Source organism: Dendrobium catenatum, unplaced genomic scaffold, assembly GCF_001605985.2.
Source record: "Dendrobium catenatum unplaced genomic scaffold, ASM160598v2 fragScaff_scaffold_370, whole genome shotgun sequence".
Lineage (NCBI taxonomy): Eukaryota > Viridiplantae > Streptophyta > Magnoliopsida > Asparagales > Orchidaceae > Dendrobium > Dendrobium catenatum.
The window spans coordinates 5187165-5204939 of record NW_021318832.1 but is presented as its reverse complement, the minus strand read 5'-3'; the positions used below and the strand labels follow the sequence as shown (position 1 = coordinate 5204939).

Here is a 17775-nt window from a genome sequence, read left to right as displayed (position 1 = left end):
TAGTGGACTCCTGACTTAAAAAAAAAAACAATATATTCTACATTTCCGCAACAAAATCTTAGTCTTTTCGCATGGAATGATCAAGATGTGCAATAAAGTGATCTAAAGAGATCTTCCATGACCTGAAGCTTCATGCGGATCTAAAGAGATCTTCCATGACCTGAAGCTTCATGCGGACTGAAACTGTACCATCACATCCACAAAACTTTTTATTAGAAAAAAGAAAAAAGGATCAACATCCTGCATCCAGCAAGCATTTAAAGTAATAAATTTCCTGTTGGACACCATTAATGTACAAATATTTAAATAGAACAAATAGATTCAGAAGAAGAGATCAACTAGTTCCTTGACTTCACATATACCCATCCTGCTTGAGAAATAAACTCTTGACACCGATGGATTAATAAAACCTTTTGGGGGAGAATTACACCAACCAATATAACTGGAAGTAAAGAAAGAGTGCTGCAGTGATTAAGACGATAGTACAGGACATGAGTTATTAACTCAAAGAATGAAGTTGTAATCTTTCAAGCTCACTCAGCCAAGACAACCAAAACATTGGTATGTGATTCAGTTGAAGAAGAAAATGTTAGATACATCATTTTATTTTTTAATCATTACATGCAAAATAATATCATTTTTAGCAAGTTTGATAATTAAGAGGCAGCTATGATGACCTCAATAATTATATCAAAGTGTAATTATTATATACAGCGAACATAGTTGTGATTTTCATTAAAAAAAAGAGCAAATTTTTAAAGTACTTGCCGCAATAAGAGAACTCTTCTGTAATAGGGTATAAATCATCCAAAAAAAATATTATCAAAATAATTAACAACTTAAACTAAAACAACAATTGAGACTTACTCCGGGTCAACAGCCAGCATTCTTCCAACCTGATCAATCGAATTTCCTGGCTTGGACAATTGTATATGGTTCATCGCAAGGAACCTACAAGGTAACTAGAATTTAGCAGTTTAAAAATGTTAATTTTCCAAAATATCAAACTTTAATTCAACGGTCAATATGGAAAAAATAGTTACCTAAATAATAAGGATAAATTGCATTTATGTCCCCTGATTTTATATATACTGCACAATGGTTCCACACTTTTAACATGCACAATTTTGATACCTTTGTTTCAGGAAGAAATGTTTTGGCCCGCCTTCAGTCAATAAATTAGAAGGGTATTCTTATAATTATGAATTCTTACCATGAAAAAAAAATGCTTCACTACTTCTACAACCATCTACCTCCGCTAATTATTGAGTGCGTGTATGTTTTTTTATGATGTTATGTTATGAATTAATAGCATTTCTCTTAAATAATTTATTTTTCATATTTTTTCTTCATTTGATGGATTTATTTTATGGTTTATACATCTAAATATCTTAAGGCTTGCCTCTCATCTCACTAAAAGAAATGTCTCAATACATAATAGTGCAATTTTAAACCCAGCAACTATTAAGAAAAGAAACAAATCTAGAATCCAATCTTTATCTTTGAAATTTAGAATTAACTACACAGCTTAAAATGGGAAGCTGATGTCCAAAAATTGTTTTATTTTTCATGTCTGAATTGTTATTGTTCATGGGCTGTTAAGTTGTATAAAGAACAAAGTTGGGCACGAATTCAGGATTATTTCACATGGACCCCAATAACAAGATGGGTAAGAGAAAGTTCACTAAGTTTGCCAACTAGACATTGTGATGGACCGGACCGGCCGGTCCATCCTGCATCCGCACCGGCCCACCAGGGGCCGGTTCTCGCCTTTTACAGGCGGAGATATCGCCCGCCTGGGCGTTCGGCCGAAGGAGAGGGAGGAGGCGGGTGGGCCCAAAGGGCCCACCAAATGTAAGTGGGAGTTTGTTTTGTTTGCCCTAGGGATAATTAGGATATTTTGGGGGTTTCATGTGAGGGTTAAAGGGGAGTTTGGGCTGGTTTGAGAGGGATCTTGTTTTGGTGGCTGTTTTAGCTTTCTTCTTCTCTAGGGCTTGGGAGAAAGCTTCTCTTCTCGAATTGAGAGCATTGTATCCGTGGAAACTTGTAAGTCTTTTGATATTCAAGTTATTGAAGTGTTTGTGAGTGTTTTCATCCAAGAAATTTCGCATTTTTCCACCGTTTTTGGGCTGTTTTTCCTGGATTCCGAAAATTACAAACTAAGTCCCATCACATTGATATTTACCTTTATCAATGGATGCGTTGTTAATGGTGAGTCCAATCTTCTTTGTTGATGACAACTGGAGTTTTTGAAAGCTAACATTCAAACATTCTTGTTTCAAAAACTAGATGAAGAATATACTTTGAAAAATGACAATACCTTATTTTGATCATGTCACTTCCATACCAAGTATTTTAAATTTCGTAAGTATTTTACCACAAATTATCTTGCCAGTTTTAATCTAGTTAACTCTTCTTGAAGTTACTTGTCAATATAAAACCATCAACATACCTAATTGGAATCTTTTTTTGCTAAGCGATCACTTGATAAAAAAAATGTGATCAGCATATCACCCGGTGTACCTATATTTCTCAAAATATTTGGATAATCTATCAAAACAAGTATGAATGGATTGTTTGAAGTCTGCATACCTTATTGATGTTTCTTTGATTTTCAATATAGGCGGAATCCCTTCATATACTTCTTCCTCCTTCAGATTCACATTAAGAAAAACATTCTTAATGTCAAGCTGATGTAGAGACCAATCCAAACTTTTTGCAAAAGGAAGCGGAATTTGAATTTTGTTTAGTTTAACAATCAAATTGTTCATTTATAGCCAATGTTATATGATAAGGAGTACCCTTTTGCACAAGTTAATCTTTGCACACCCCCATCTACTTTATGTCTGATCATAAGGATTTTGTTAGGAAACACATCTTGAATTAGAAGAAAAGCTTGGCAGAAATTGAATTTCAGTAAGCTTCGAACGGTCGTCAAGAAAGATTTATGTGGAATCATGCACAAGAAACCTTTTTATTGATAATAATAAGAAGAAACAAACACGATACAATGGATCTTCAATTCGAGTGGAAGATTCGTCTCTCCAAATCCCTAGCCGACGGCTAGAGCCCAAACAAACCTAAAAGAAATCCAAAATTCAACAAAAACAAAAATAACCCTAACCCTAACGGCCTAACCTTTCCCATCTATTTAAAGCATACAAATATAATTCTTTAAAAAAACAAATATAATTCTAATTACTAAACACCCCCTCCCAAATTCAATTCCCTCCTAAACTGCCCCCTCCTCCTGAATTTTTTATTCAAATAATGGGCCCCACAAGGGGGGCTAGCGGCTGTTTGGTCAACGCAACTTTAAGAACACCCTATCCACCACTTCAAATTGGATGTCCTTCATGTGTCCATCCGGCTACTTCTTCATAATTTGTTGTGCTCTCAATAGGGGCCTCTTCAATTCCTTCAACACCCTATCTCTTTCCTCCAAGTACTGATCTACTGAAGAGACAGGTGTGCTACTCTGCCCAAAATGCACCAAGTGTGGAGGGTCCCTTGCGCACAACACTTTGAAAGAAGTCATATGGGAAGTCAAATGATATGAAGTGTTGTACCAATACTCTGCACATGCTAGCCACTTGGACCTCAGCCGAGGTGTCTATGAAGCAAAACACCGTAGGTAAGTCTCCAGGCTCCTGTTTACTACCACGGTCTGTCCGCCCGTCTAAGGGTGGTAAGAGGTGCTCCTCTTTAGAACTGTTCCCTGCAGCCTGAACAACTCTCTCTAGAAATGAAAGAGAAACAGCTTATCTCGATAAAAAACTATTGACTCTGGGATCTCAAGTAATCTAACCACCTCTCGGATGAATGTTGTCACCACTGTAACTGCCGTATAAAGGTGTTGTATGGGAATGAAATGAGCATATTTGTTCAACCTATCAACCGCCACTAGAATTATTGTAAACCCCTCAGATCGAGGTAGCCCATCTATGAAATCCATGGCGACCTCCACCCACACTCTATCTGGAAGATCCAGGGGTTGAAGTAATCCCCCTAGAGCCATAGCCATGTACTTATTTCTCTGGCATCTGATGCAATCAAAAATTTGGGAGAGGGACCCAAATTTTTTATCACAAAAACATACCCTTACTAAGATAATAAAAATTCAAATAACTCATAAAAATTAGACTAATTAGACAAATAAACTAAAACACCATTTTCATATTATAAAAGGACTTACAAACAACTTGAACACTTGCAATTAAAAGTAAAACTCAACTTGTGTTGACCCCCCCTTTGTCTACATCAGCATCTCACACCTAGTCATCTTCTCCATATCCTTATGCATCCCCTTCCAATAAAATTATGCTAACAATCTCATGTATGTCTTCTGCATAACAAAAAGAAAGCCCCTCGACAACGCTCCCATGAAACTCCTGCAGCAGGTGGAAACTCCTGCAGCAGGTGGGGAATATGAACTGAGGTCCGTGGCAGCACAAACCTCTCTTAGTACAACAGTCTCTCCCCTTAGAGAATAGCTAGGGTGGCTCCTTGCATCCTTCAGTAGATCCGCCCTAATCCCCCTTAGCTCCTCATCTCATACACTCTCCTCCTTAATAGCCCCCCAATCCAACATTAGTGGTATCGAAATGGCTACCTCTTGGAGCTCTCCTACATATTTAGATAAGGCATCAGTCGCCTTACTCTCTAACCATGGCCTATATTGGATCTCAAAGTCATAGCCCAACAACTTTGACAGCCACCTCTGATGTTTCTCAGTTACCATCCTCTACTCTAACAAGTACTTCAAGCTCCGTTGGTATGTCCTGACAATGAAATGTTGACCCAACAAGAAAGGCCATCACTTCTGAATAGCCAATACAATGGTCATCAATTCCCTCTCATAGAATGACTTCTGCCTAGCTCTGGTTGTCAACACCTGGCTGAAGTAGGCTATGGGTCTATGATTTTGCATGAGCACTTCCCCAATCCATATGTTGATGCATCAGTCTCTACCACGAATGTCTGGATGAAATCGAGTAGGGACAAGAATGGGATCATGGTCCTGGTTGTCTTCAATCTCTCAAAGGCCTGAGTGGTTGCCTCTCCTTACAAGAAGTTATCCTTCTTCAGCTGCCCTATTAGAGGTCAAACTATGGTGTTGCATCCCCTAATGAATCTCTTGTAGTACCCAGTTAATCCAAGGAAGCCCCTCAGCTCCCTCAAGTTCCAAAATAGAGACAATTCAGCATTGCCTCAATCTTTAGCCTGATCAGCAGCCAGCCCCTCCTGGGATACCACATGTACCAAGTATTTCACAATATCTGTGCAAAACAATACTTCTTCGGATTGGCACTTAGTTGATGCTCCTATAAAACCTCTAAGACCACCCTTAGATGCACAAAAAATCTCTTCATTGGACTTGTTGTACACCAAGATGTCATCAAAGAAAACTAAAATAAACTTCCTGAGATATAGTCGAAACACCTTGATCATGAAGAATTGGAAGGTAGCAAGGGCATTGGTGAGACCAAACGACATCACCAAGAATTCATAGTGTCCCTCTCGTGTCCTGAAAGCTGTCTTCGAAACATTCTCCTCTCACATCCGGATCTAATGGTATTCGGACTTCAGGTCCACCTTCGCGAACACCGCCGCTCCACAAAGCTCATCCAGCAACTCATTTATCATTGGAATAGGAAACTTGTCTGGCACAGTCTCCTTATTCAAAGTCCGGTAATCCACACAAAATCACCAACTTCCATCCTTCTTCATGACCAGTAGAACTGGTCTAGAAAAAAGGCTCACGCTCAACCTGATGATCCCTACTCCAATATCTCTCATATCAGCTTCTCAATCTCACCTTCTGGATCAAAGGGTAGCGTTAGGGTTTGGCACTAATTGGTGACACCCCTCTCTCAAAGTGATGGCATGCACCTATCCCCTTTGTGATTGCAATCCCTAAGGTGGTTAAAAAACCTCATTGAATTATTGTATAACTAGCCGTATTGAAAGAGGGATGTCCCCCCCCCCCCCCTTGGCCCCCCCCCCCCCTTCTCCCCTCCGATCTCCTCTAAACTCTATAGGTCCACCAAAAATCCCCCTCCCACCTCTTGTATGGCCTTTACCATGATTTTGAGAGACACATTAGCTTTGGAGAGCCCTGCATCACCTTTGATCACCACCCTTCTCCCTGCCACCAGCAGTTCCATCATCAACTTTCCTCAATTGACCTTGGTATCCCTCAAGGTCTGCAATCATCTCATCCCCAGAATGACATTAATGCTCCCTAACTCCAATAGAAAAAAATCCTCCCTCACCTAGACCCCTGTATGGTCAGCATCACCCCATAACACCCTGCTTCCGCCAGTTTCACCCACAATTGGTCTACGACTTGATTGGAGATGAAATTGTGGGTAGCATCACTGTCTATCAACAGTATTACTTCCTTGTCTAATATTTCGCCTTTGACTTTCATGGTGTAATTTGGAGTGAATCCCACCACTGAGCTCAAGGAGACCTCTATCATGTCTAAATACAGCTTTTCCTCATCCATTGATGCCTCACTCCCACCTCCCTCCTCAGCTTCCTCATTATCACAGACAATGAGAACCTAAAGAGTTCAGTCCATACACTCGTGTCGCGGCATATACCTCTCATCACATCTGAAACATAACCCTTTTGCCAGCCTATCCTACACTGCCGTCCTGTAAAGCATTTGAAGTTGCCTCCAGGCGAACTCCTGTGCTCTTCTCCTTTGGTGATTCCCTCTAAAATGACACCTTCTGGGTTCTTGGTGCCAAGGTTGTAGAGGGGCTTCTGTAAGTCCCTCCCATGATGTTACTTCTGCTAGCATTCTCCCTCCGATAGTTTTTCCTCCATCGTTTCTCTCAGCCCTCTAGGTCTCAGTACCCTGAGCCCTACCTGTATGTCCTTCCTAAGCCCCTTCATGAAATTCCCTTCCAACCCTTTCTCAGAAACTCCTCTCAGTCTCCTCGACAGCAGCTCGAACTTCTCCCAATACTCCATGATTTTCCCCTTTTAAGTTAGGGCATAGAACTGTTCGTGAAGGTTTCCTTTTTGAATGGCTTGGAAATGTTCCAACAAACACTCATTAAATTCCTCCCATGAATAGATCGGACATCGATCCTCCCTCCACTGAAACCAAGCTAAGGCTTTTACCTCCAAGCACATGCCCGCTACCATGAGTTCTTCCCCTTTAGTCAGCTCATTGATAGCAAAGTAAAGTTCCATCCGGTACACCAAATCCTGAGCATTCTCCCCTTCAAAGACCGACATCTTTAGCTTCCTTGCTCTCACATTCATCCCCAATAGTTTCTTTCTTTGTTGGTTCCTCCCTTGTAGTGGTGGTGTGATTCCCTTCCATCCTCCCTTGGTTGAGTTGGACCCCATGGCTCCCCCCAACCATGACCTTCTCCATTCCACCTCTCCCCATGCCCGGGTAGTCTCGCAAAGGGGCGGCCTCCCTCCTCCTTGTTGTCCTACCTTCAAAATTCCTAGATCTGCCCACCAACGGAGCCCCACGTGGAGATCCTTGATGAAAAACATTCTCCAATTCATCATTGTCCTCCAAAAATTTCCTTTCCTCTAGGTTCAGCCCTAGGAATCATCAATAACGCTTTCGACTGCATCTCAAGCATCTTCTTCATCATATCTTCAAAGTTTCCAAAGTGGTTCTCGATGGCTAAGAGTCTTCCCTCTACCTCGGAATATTTTTCCTCTACTCCAATCTTGAGTTGTTCCATCTTCCCTTCCAACGCATCTATCTTCTTTGCTGTCATTAATTGGATATGGGCTCCAACCGTAAAAAACAGCAAAGACAACTTATTTTTCCATCTAAGAAAGTGCTCTAATACCAATTTGTTAGGAATCGCCTCTTGAATTAGAAGAAAAGTTTGGTTGAAATTGAATTTCAGCAAGCTTTGAACAATTGCCAAGAAAGGTCTAGGTAGAATCACACACGAGAAACTTTTTTATTGATAATAAGAAGAAGAAACAAATACGGGCGAATAGAGCCCAATAAAACCAAAGAGAAATCCCAACTTCAGCAAAATATAGATAACCCTAACCCTTCCCATCTATTTAGAGCATACAAATATATTCTAATTACTAAACAGCCCCTCCCAAATTCAATTCCCCCCCTGAACCGCCCCCTCTTGAATTTTTTATTCAAAGAAGGGGCCCTAAAAGGAGGACCGGCGATTGTTTGGTCTGCTTGGAATAAACCAGATGTCGGCCCTTGTGCTGGGCTGGCTGGACCGGTCCTTCTTGCACCAACCTAACAAATTCATTTGCATCATATCAATTTTTTCCTAATAGAAGTTCGAAAACTAAGGTTAGGATTTCTTCCAATGCAACTTTCTTTCACTCAAGTATTTTAAGAGCTTCATGAACATTATTTGAAATTTATATGATATCAAGATAAGTGACAAAAGCACAAAATCCAAAAGAAGTTTTAGGTCATGTAAAAATTGCTCTAATTTTGAAAATAATAAAGGCTAGTGCATACTTCATTGGTCCTTGAAAAGACATGTTAATTGTTACCGTCTTGATTTTTTTCCCTCCTAGTATAGGCACGAAGTTCATTTTGCATGGGTTAGATGTATTGACAAGGCGACAATGGAGTTTGCAATTCTGGTGGGGTTTCAATAGGTTGGATAAACTAATACGGTGATGAGGGGGTTTGTAGTTATGGTAAGGCTTCAATATTTAAATGAAGGGAAATGAGAAATGCTCGTTGTCAAGGTTTGATGAGAGAGAATAGTGAATAATCAAATAAATTCCAAACTTAAAATTCCTATTCTTTAATTTCCTCTGACTTGGTTTAAGGTTTATAGTGAATTAGGGGTTCAATGGAGGTCATGTCCTAGAATTGTAATTTTTTCTGGTGAATGGAGTATATAGTTTATATCATTTTAAATTATGGAGGATTCAATCAAGATAACCTTGATAGATTTATGGTCAAAATTGCTCTAATTTTGAAAATAATAAAGGCTGAATATCCAAAGATATTTGGAGAAACAAAAAAATGACTTTAAACTTGAGAAACAAAGAGAGAAGGATCTTAAGAGGGATTTGAAATTTAGGTGATCTTGAGAACATTCTACGAAAGAGACATGCAGTTGTTAGGATAGCTTCTCCTCAAATATATTTCAAAACATTAATGATTAATATTAATAATCTAGCAACCTCTAAGAGATGCCTATTTTTTATTTCAGCAAGTTCATTTTATAGAGGGGAGTCAACATAAGAGCTTTGTTGGATAATCTCTTAATGTAGGATATATTTTACTTAAACTGATTCGAAGTATTCTTTGACATTTTAGAAAATAGATTTTAACCTGAAACTGAGTATGGATCACGGTGTTAAAATTTCATGCTTTAGATTTTTCTTTGATTAAAAAAACGCAAGTGGCATGGGTATGATAGTCAACGAAGGAAATAAACAATCTAGCTCTAAACATGCTTCTGCTATAGATGGTCCCCACACATCATTGTGGACTAAAACAAATGTTAGAAATGTTTGCATGTTGGACTACGATAAATTTCACAATTAAAAATCCTTTTAATTGTTGTTGGTAGAAAAAGATGGAATATATTTTTTAAATATAGTTTGAGAGACATAGGCGTAATGTCAAAGTTTATACATTAACATTATTTGAAGTGTGTTTAAAATTTGAAGTGTTTTGATAGATACAAAACCGGTCATTTGAGTCGTACCTTGAGAGACTATTTTTTAGAAGATAGAATCATGATACATCTAAGCACTGTCAATCAATCTCCCCGAGTTCAAGTCCTAAAAGTGATAAAAAGTAAATGAAAATTTAGCAACACAATTTTTCTTAAGTCTCTTTCTTTTTTATGCAATATTATAACAAGTTAATAGTATGAGTATAGTAAAAGTAATTACCAAGAATTACCCGAGTACAAAAATATATCGAAGGACAAAAATATGATGTATGAAACAAAAAGATAAACCATCCCATAGAACTAAATGACACATTTGGACCACCTACTAGAAACCTAGTGAAAATAGGAGAATGATAATATTTTTTTCGTTTAAAGCACCGTCTAGTAAATAAGTTTTGAAATCACTAATCCATGAGAATATATCCACTCCTAATGCTCCCATCTGAATCCTCGTGATACAGAACATCATGGTTAAGCACTAAAAACACGAAGTATTAGATGTTTTGAAAGCACGATTTAAAATTACGTAGTTTGATTTTGAGGGCATTTTTCCTCCGTGATGCCAAGTGTAAGCCTTGAGTCATTTTGAGGTGTAAGTCTTTGAATAAAAAAATGGTGCAAAATAAGAGTGTTGTATGCACATCAAAGTATGAAGTGAGAAGTAACATATAAACATCATAATCTATGAACATATTAAAAAGTAACGCATTAACATCCTAACATAGAAAGTAGTAATAGATCATGCAAAGTATCAAGTAACATATTAATATCATAACATCAAATTAGGACGTAAGAAGTATTATACAAACATCAAAGAGTTCCTTTTAGTGGATGTAGAATTGATTAGGAGGCGGCAACAGCCACTGCGGCCATGGCTAGAAAAGAGACGGACGATGGCATGCGTAAAGAATTTAGAAGGAATTACGTGACAGGCGCTCTGGTAATGGCTATTCCGTGAGACCGAAGGTGTTCATGAGTGAGGCATGGTACTATTTGTGTACGTAGAAGTGCTTTATTATGTTTATTTTACTTTTTTTTAAAATATGCCCTATCTCTAAACTGAGTACGCCTCACATAGCACCAAATGAGGTGTGAGCCTCATTGCGAATTTTCGAAAAAGCACTGATGTGCCCCTCTCATATTGTGCAATTTAAACCATGTTTGAAAGAATAATAAAACTTATTATAACATGTTTAATATAAACTCATTTGTAAACCAAATATTATAATTTTAATGAAAATGATTGTAATTATGAAAAGCATTTTTCTCTCCTATTATAAGATCTGACACTTTTGAGTCTACTAAGTAGTAGCATTCTCTTTATTTGCAACGAGGACATTTGAGAATCTACCTTTTCGAGCAACCAAGAATATTCTAGTAATGTTTCAAGATAAGCTTTGCTAAGAGAAAAGTTTGTCATGCTTTGTTTTTCGGTCATATGGATGATAGAGAAAAAAAAGAGTTATTGTGATTTGTCTCTATCATTGGTTCCTTAAAATTTTTAATCCATATATTTCATCCTAGATTTTCTATGTTTCGACTATTTCTATATTGAGATCGATTTCCAACGTTCATATTATCGACTTTTAACTACTATTTTTTCCTAGCAACTATTACTGATTTCTTTCCAAGAGGATCCTTCAAATACATTTTCACCACTCTTGTTGGATGAAAATTAGCATTCAATGTAGGTTAAGGACTCATAAACTTGGAAGAGAAATATTATGTTGAAGGGCTTATCAACCTCATAGGGAGTAGAATCTTAATGTCTCTTAATACCATCTTGAAAATTAGAATGCGAAAAAAGAAATGGGAGATTTTTGGATTAAATTTTATTCCTTAGTTTTGCATTTTAAAAAAAAATTGTACATAAATAGTAGAGAAACTACCATCAATAAAAGAAATAAAGTTGAAAAAAAAAAGTCTTTCATTCAATAATTCAAAATTAATAATCATCGCATAAATATAATGTTGTTGTCCATCAATAGTTGAATTTTTGTACATGAAAAATTATTGTCCACAGATTGCTTGATTGTTGTGATAGAAAGTTGAAGTCCATGAATTGTTAGGTTGTTGTAGATGAAAAAGTATGGGCCATGATTTTATATTTATTTCAATAACTGAAGCCAAGAGAAAGTTGATAATGACTTAAGTGTGAAAAGGAAATAATTGGGTGAGAGTTAGAAGATTTTAAAATCCACTCTATGAGGCCATTCTTAATTAAAGCATCTGTAGAGAAACTATAAATGAGATAAATATTTATAATACTCAACCTAAAATTGAAGAAACAAGCTACAAATACCAAGCATATATCAATAACTAAAGGCCCAATCAACAATTTTGTGACAAATCAATAAACTCATATTAGAATTTAATAAATATTTTCTACAACATATTGCAAAAACATAAACAATACAACAAGAATTTAATGCATCGTCTCCATTTACTAAAAAATAAGAATAAAAGATGTGTGCATGGCTGCCCTAGACATTCTATTGGATAAAACACTTTAACCAAATTAAAAAAAAAAAAAAACAAAACCAAATCGATCCATTGCCGCATATTCTGATCATGCACTATAATTTTCTTTGATACCTAAAATTTATATATCCATCTCCATTTATGTATCCCCCCAGACCCAATTCCCATCCCTTTCCACCCATCTAACAATTAATCTATGTCTTTCTCATGCACTCCAACCCAACCCCACTAAATCCCCTCTTAGTACCAACATTATCTTATTTCACACCACTATCATCCTGAACCCCTTTCCCTCTATTATATGAGAAAATAATATTGTCAAAGTATGGATTAATTTATCAATAGTTACATGGATGATTTCATCCCAAAAATATGTGTAGTTACCAAGAGGAATTACGGACGATAATATGGTGATGCATCATAACTAGAAATTACAAAAAATGACCAAATTCTATGCTACGAAAAAAGTACATGGACCAACTTAATGGCTTTAATGAAATATTGTTTGCATTGCATGCCACAATAAAGGGGGACCATGGAATTCCACCCATAAATAAATCGTCACCGCTTCAAAAAGAATGTGGAGCATAACGAACCTATGCATCTCAAAGGAGAAGGCAAGAAAAGAAAGCTTTCCTGAATCTGAAAGAACCACCAATTGATCTTTCCCTATCATCTGAACAATTAGTTTTTTCCACATACTTAGCAATGAAAATTTGAAATCTCCAAAAAAAGCAAAAATTTTAAAACAATGATCCGAAAGGAAGAAGAACAAAACCTGTGGCCTTGATTGCCTAAATTTATCATTCCATCCTAAGATGGCAAGATCTTTGATAATCCCAAATACAGGTTGCTCGCAGATTGATTGCACTATTCCATCTTCATCAATTACCACCAACTCCAAAGATGTCTCCTAAAATGAATAATAATATGATAAAATTATATTTTGTAGAAAATTGTTTATAGAAAATAATTGGCATAAAAATTGAAGGAAATTATACAATTAACAACACATATCATAAATATAATATTTTACAACAGAAATTTGTAATAAATTCTCCAGAATTATTAGGGGAACACCTTAAATACCGACCATTTTATGGAGAAAAATCTGATATTATCCTAAGATTAAATAATACAAATCTAAAAAGGATTTTTGGAAATACCCAAGCAAACTTAATAATCAAGTGAGAATAATGGGGGCCACAATCTCAATTCCCCTCCCCAATATAACATGAGAAGTTGGGGTAGGGTTTTCACGATCTCCATTCATCTCCTACTTTATTGATAGCCACTACAACAAAGTTGCATCAAAGCTCCAACTTCTTCCTTTCCTTTATCGTGACTCACTGATGTTTCACCTTTCATTTCACCCATTTCCCTTCTCTTGTCTTCACCATAACTTTGCTTCTCATCCTATTTGACGTTAACCTAAGAAGTTCATGGGAAATTCTCAATCTGCATTGTATCATAATTTTTATCATTGCCTAAACTCTCGTTATTGTCAAGTGTAACCATTAGAGATTGCCATATTTACAAAAGGATTATTTCCTTGGTTGAGTCGTTACTCAATCTGTTTAATCATATTGTCCTAATTGGAAAGTTAACAAGGTTCCCATCCCTTTTAATCCAACTAATTGAATTATTATTTGATACATTCATACAATTTTAATTTGTGATATATAGATTGGATTAAAGTAACATTTACATTGCATTGACTAACAAGCACATTTTTAATTCCACTAGTCAAATTAGAATAAAATAACTTATGTCTAATAATGTCGTGTCTTTTAACTTAAATTAAAATAAAGAATAGACTTCTACCAAAGTGTTCAATTTACAGCAATCGATGACCTCGATAGAAATGAATGAAAAATTAAGGATTCATCAAGATAACTGTAAATAGTTGGATGACCCTAAAGATGATGATGATGGTTCTAAAATCAATTAGGACAACAATCGGTGAACCGCAACATGAACGCATAAATGGAAAATGAAGTTTTATAAAGCCAACCCCAAATAGTTGGGATAAGGTTAATGATGATCATGATGATGATGCTAAAATATGTTTGGATTGGCTTTTTTTTTTTTTTTTTGCGGAAGTATTAAACAATTTTAATTCATATATATGAATTATCTCAAAATAAATACATGTATGTTTAACATAGAATCCATAAAGCAAGACTTAGATTGTTCAGGGAAATTCTCAGTGGGTTCGAACTCAGCAAATCTAGTTACAAATGGACCAAGGAGTTGTCAACTTCATGCATATGTGGTTTACATAAAGCTACTTTGATTTTGGAGGAAGAAAAAGAAAATAGAATAGAAAAATCTTCAGAGGCACTGCGAAAGTAATTCAAGCAGGTATCCAGAAAAACTCCTCCCGCATTTCGATTTCACCCATGGACTTAGATCATATAACCGAACTTGAGGCACAAAAATGCATTCTTTTTATCATTTCTTCTTCGTTGTTTATTGGCTAATGAGACAAGATCCTCACAAGCAGCCTATTGCATCTAAAACCCACTGCACATGGTCATCTTCTTTTCATACATTCAAACGACCAGATGCAACAAATTCGACAGAACCTCGATCGAATGCTTTGAAAAATCTAAACACGGAATCAAGGCAGAGCTTAACAGAAATATCAAAAGAAAGCCAACGTGCGGAAGAGAAGTAAATCGAATCGATGAAGAGTGGTACCTTTCCAAATACGATGTCATCGGAGGTCGGGGAGCGGAGATGGCCTCGGACTGCGTGGATGACGGCACTACCACGAAGTAAGTACTTCGCCAAGTAGTACCCGCCGGGCCTCGGCGCCGACTGTTGAGGGCTAACGCTGCCGGAATCCTTTTCTCCTTCAGACATGCTTAACAGTCTCAGGCTATCGCTGTGGAACTCGACTCGATATGGTGCGATTTGATCGGGTAAACTAGTAGGCAGGGGCGGATACACCTTTAAATTTTACGGGGTCAAATTTATATCTAAAAATGAAGAGTTTTTTTTTTTTTATTTTTAATATCCTTACTATTAAAATTTATTTCGAGAGCGTTGTTTCTTAACCTCTATTTGTTCATCCTTATATATTTGGCAGATATGTCGAGTGTTAAGGGGGTAGCGCCCCTTAGCAAGATTTGACCATATAAATAAGGGATTACATACATATCACTTTATAATATTTTATTTACATATATATAACACCCAAAATTTTAATATTACATGCATATCACCTTATATTATTTTAATATCAAATATAACACTTATATTTCTTTCCTACCACTCATATATTTTATTTTTACTACTCCTATTTGATATGAAAATGAACTAAAGATGGTATGTATGTAATATTAAAGTTTTAGGAGTTAAATATCTAAATAAAATAATATTAAGTGATATGTATGTAAATCTCTCTAAAAAGAAATATTTACCCGAAATTTAAGGTGGATCCGCCTAGGGGTGTCAATATTTGACATGACCCAAAAACCCGACTCGAACCCGACCCGAAAATTTCGGGTTAGGGTCAACCCAAACCCGAAACGGGTCGGGTTCGGGTTCAACATTTCGACCCGTTTCAAAAATCGGGTCGGGTTCGGGTTAACCCTTTGACCCGAAATTGACCCGAAAGTGACCCGATTTTGACCCGAAAACCCCATTTTGACTTGGCAAACCGAGATTGACCCGATTTTGACCCGGTTTTGACACAAAAAGAGGAGATTGACCCGTTTTTTACCCGAAAATTAGCAATTTTTTGTTGAAAATGGGTCATTCGGGTCGGGTCGGGTTGACCCGGACCCGAAGCGGGTCGAGTTCGGGTCCAAGAAACTGACCCATTTTTAAAAACGGGTCGGGTTCGGGTTGACCCGAATAGTGCCAGGTCAGTTTCGGGTTCGACCCGAACCCGACCCGTGACCCGAAATTGACACCCCTAGATCATGGGCGGGCTTGGTATAATCGTATAATGATCATGTAAAATGATGGTGAAAGAGAAACTTTTTTCTCTAGAGAAAATATTCTGTGTGGACACCGAACCTTCCCTCAGTGGTACACAGCAAATGGGTGATGTGGTGCGTTCTGATTCACTTAGATGACGTCCGTATCCGCACAAAATAATTTCACCTTTTTTCTGAAAGATCGTAATTTATTATTTTTTATAGAATATCTAAGTATTATGATAATAATAATAAGTTCATGCGGATAATTATGTCTATCACCTTAAATGTAATATATTTATCAAATTGTCATTTTTTTGGAGGATTTATATATATATATATATACAAAGATCGTGCATAACAATACTCTCAATAAGATGATATAATCACAATTGGATATTCTGAATGACGAGGAAATAAGGAGCTCATCCAAGTTGCTAGTTTTGTTATTCATAAATTAAATAATAATAAATTCATGTGGATAATTATGTCTAATTGTCTACCACCATGAAAATATATGTGGAGTTGCTAGTTTTTTTTATTTGTAGTATTTTAAATATGAAAATGATAAAAATTTGAATGAGATGATAGTTTTTTTCTCTAACCTTGCACACCAAAATACGCACAAGGCACGACCTAATCAGACTCACGAACAATTGAGGTATACTCGCCATGGACTGAGTCAGACTCACCCTAGCCTAAGGGGCCAAATGCCCCAACCAATGGGATTACTTGCTCTAGCTTGAGACACCACTCACCTAGTAAGTAGAACTGTAGAAGCTACTCTCCTATGCCTATCCCATGATGATGACTAAACAAGCAAGTCACCATTTGTAGCATCAATTGTCAAATCCAAGTGATTTTTGTAACTAATTCTTAATTTTCTAAGTTAAATGGTACTTATGAGTCTTAAAATGTTAAATGGGATAGAAAACAACCATGGTTAGTGATTAAAAAGGTGAAAATCCAAATTTAGATTTTTGTTATGTGGGCACCACAGTGCGGAAGGATGCAATGCCTTGGCGGCAAGCTCTCAAAAAAATTGGCCAATAAATAGGTTTGGGTGAAGATCGCTACAAACTAAAGCATCACCACTACGATGGGTTGTAGGTGAGCATAATTTAGGGCCATCTAGAAGGTTCTCTAGAGCACTGCAACGCTGGGGCAGTCATGTGTTGTGGCACTTGCCGTAGAAGGAAGGGTGAGAATGAGGATAGGATAGAAGAAAGAGAAAGAGGGGATGATTTGGAGGTGAAGGTTTGGAATTCATCTTTCAAGCCAGTTCAAAAAATTGTATAGCTCCATATATACTCCTAAATTCCAGCCTCTAATTTTAATTCCAATTAATTATTCAAAAGCTATGAACAAAATTTTATTTTTCTTGAGTTTTATGAAGTTTTCATTAGGGGTGTCAAAAATGGGTTGCGGATCTAGTTCGGGTCGAACCCGATGACATGCTACTATTTTACCCGACGAAAAACCCGACCCGATTTTGGAAGCAGGTCAAAAATTTGAACTGGGACCTAACCCGCCCCAAACTCGGGTCGACTCGAGTCGACACGCTAACCTGGGCACAAAGCAGGCAAGACTGCATGGGCTGCAGGTGCACAAGGTCGAGCGCGAGCCACGGGTGCTCTGGGTCGAGTTCAACCCTGGGCAAATGCAGGGTGAGTGCGAGTGAGGGGGCCTGGGTAGGGTGT

At 37.2% G+C, this 17775-nt stretch overlaps 1 protein-coding gene across 4 annotated transcripts in view; it reads right to left on the bottom strand.

Moving 5' to 3' along the window:
* Positions 1–15104, bottom strand: part of LOC110095453 (splicing factor 3B subunit 3) — a 53010-nt gene extending 37906 nt beyond the window's left edge. Inside the window, exons 1-5 of one of the 4 annotated variants that reach the window (XM_028693837.1) lie at positions 12925–12982; positions 12743–12822; positions 9696–9771; positions 2593–2651; positions 868–951 (exon numbers count right to left, since the gene is read on the bottom strand). In XM_028693837.1, the coding sequence (XP_028549670.1) occupies positions 868–941 (74 nt within the window). In that variant the 5' untranslated portion in view covers positions 942–951; positions 2593–2651; positions 9696–9771; positions 12743–12822; positions 12925–12982. Of the gene's footprint in view, positions 1–867; positions 952–2592; positions 2652–9695; positions 9772–12742; positions 12823–12924; positions 13060–14849 lie in introns of those variants that run through there. The other 3 variants (XM_020820995.2, XM_020820996.2, XM_020820997.2) reach the window with 3 other exon arrangements.
* Positions 15105–17775: the final 2671 nt, after the last annotated feature.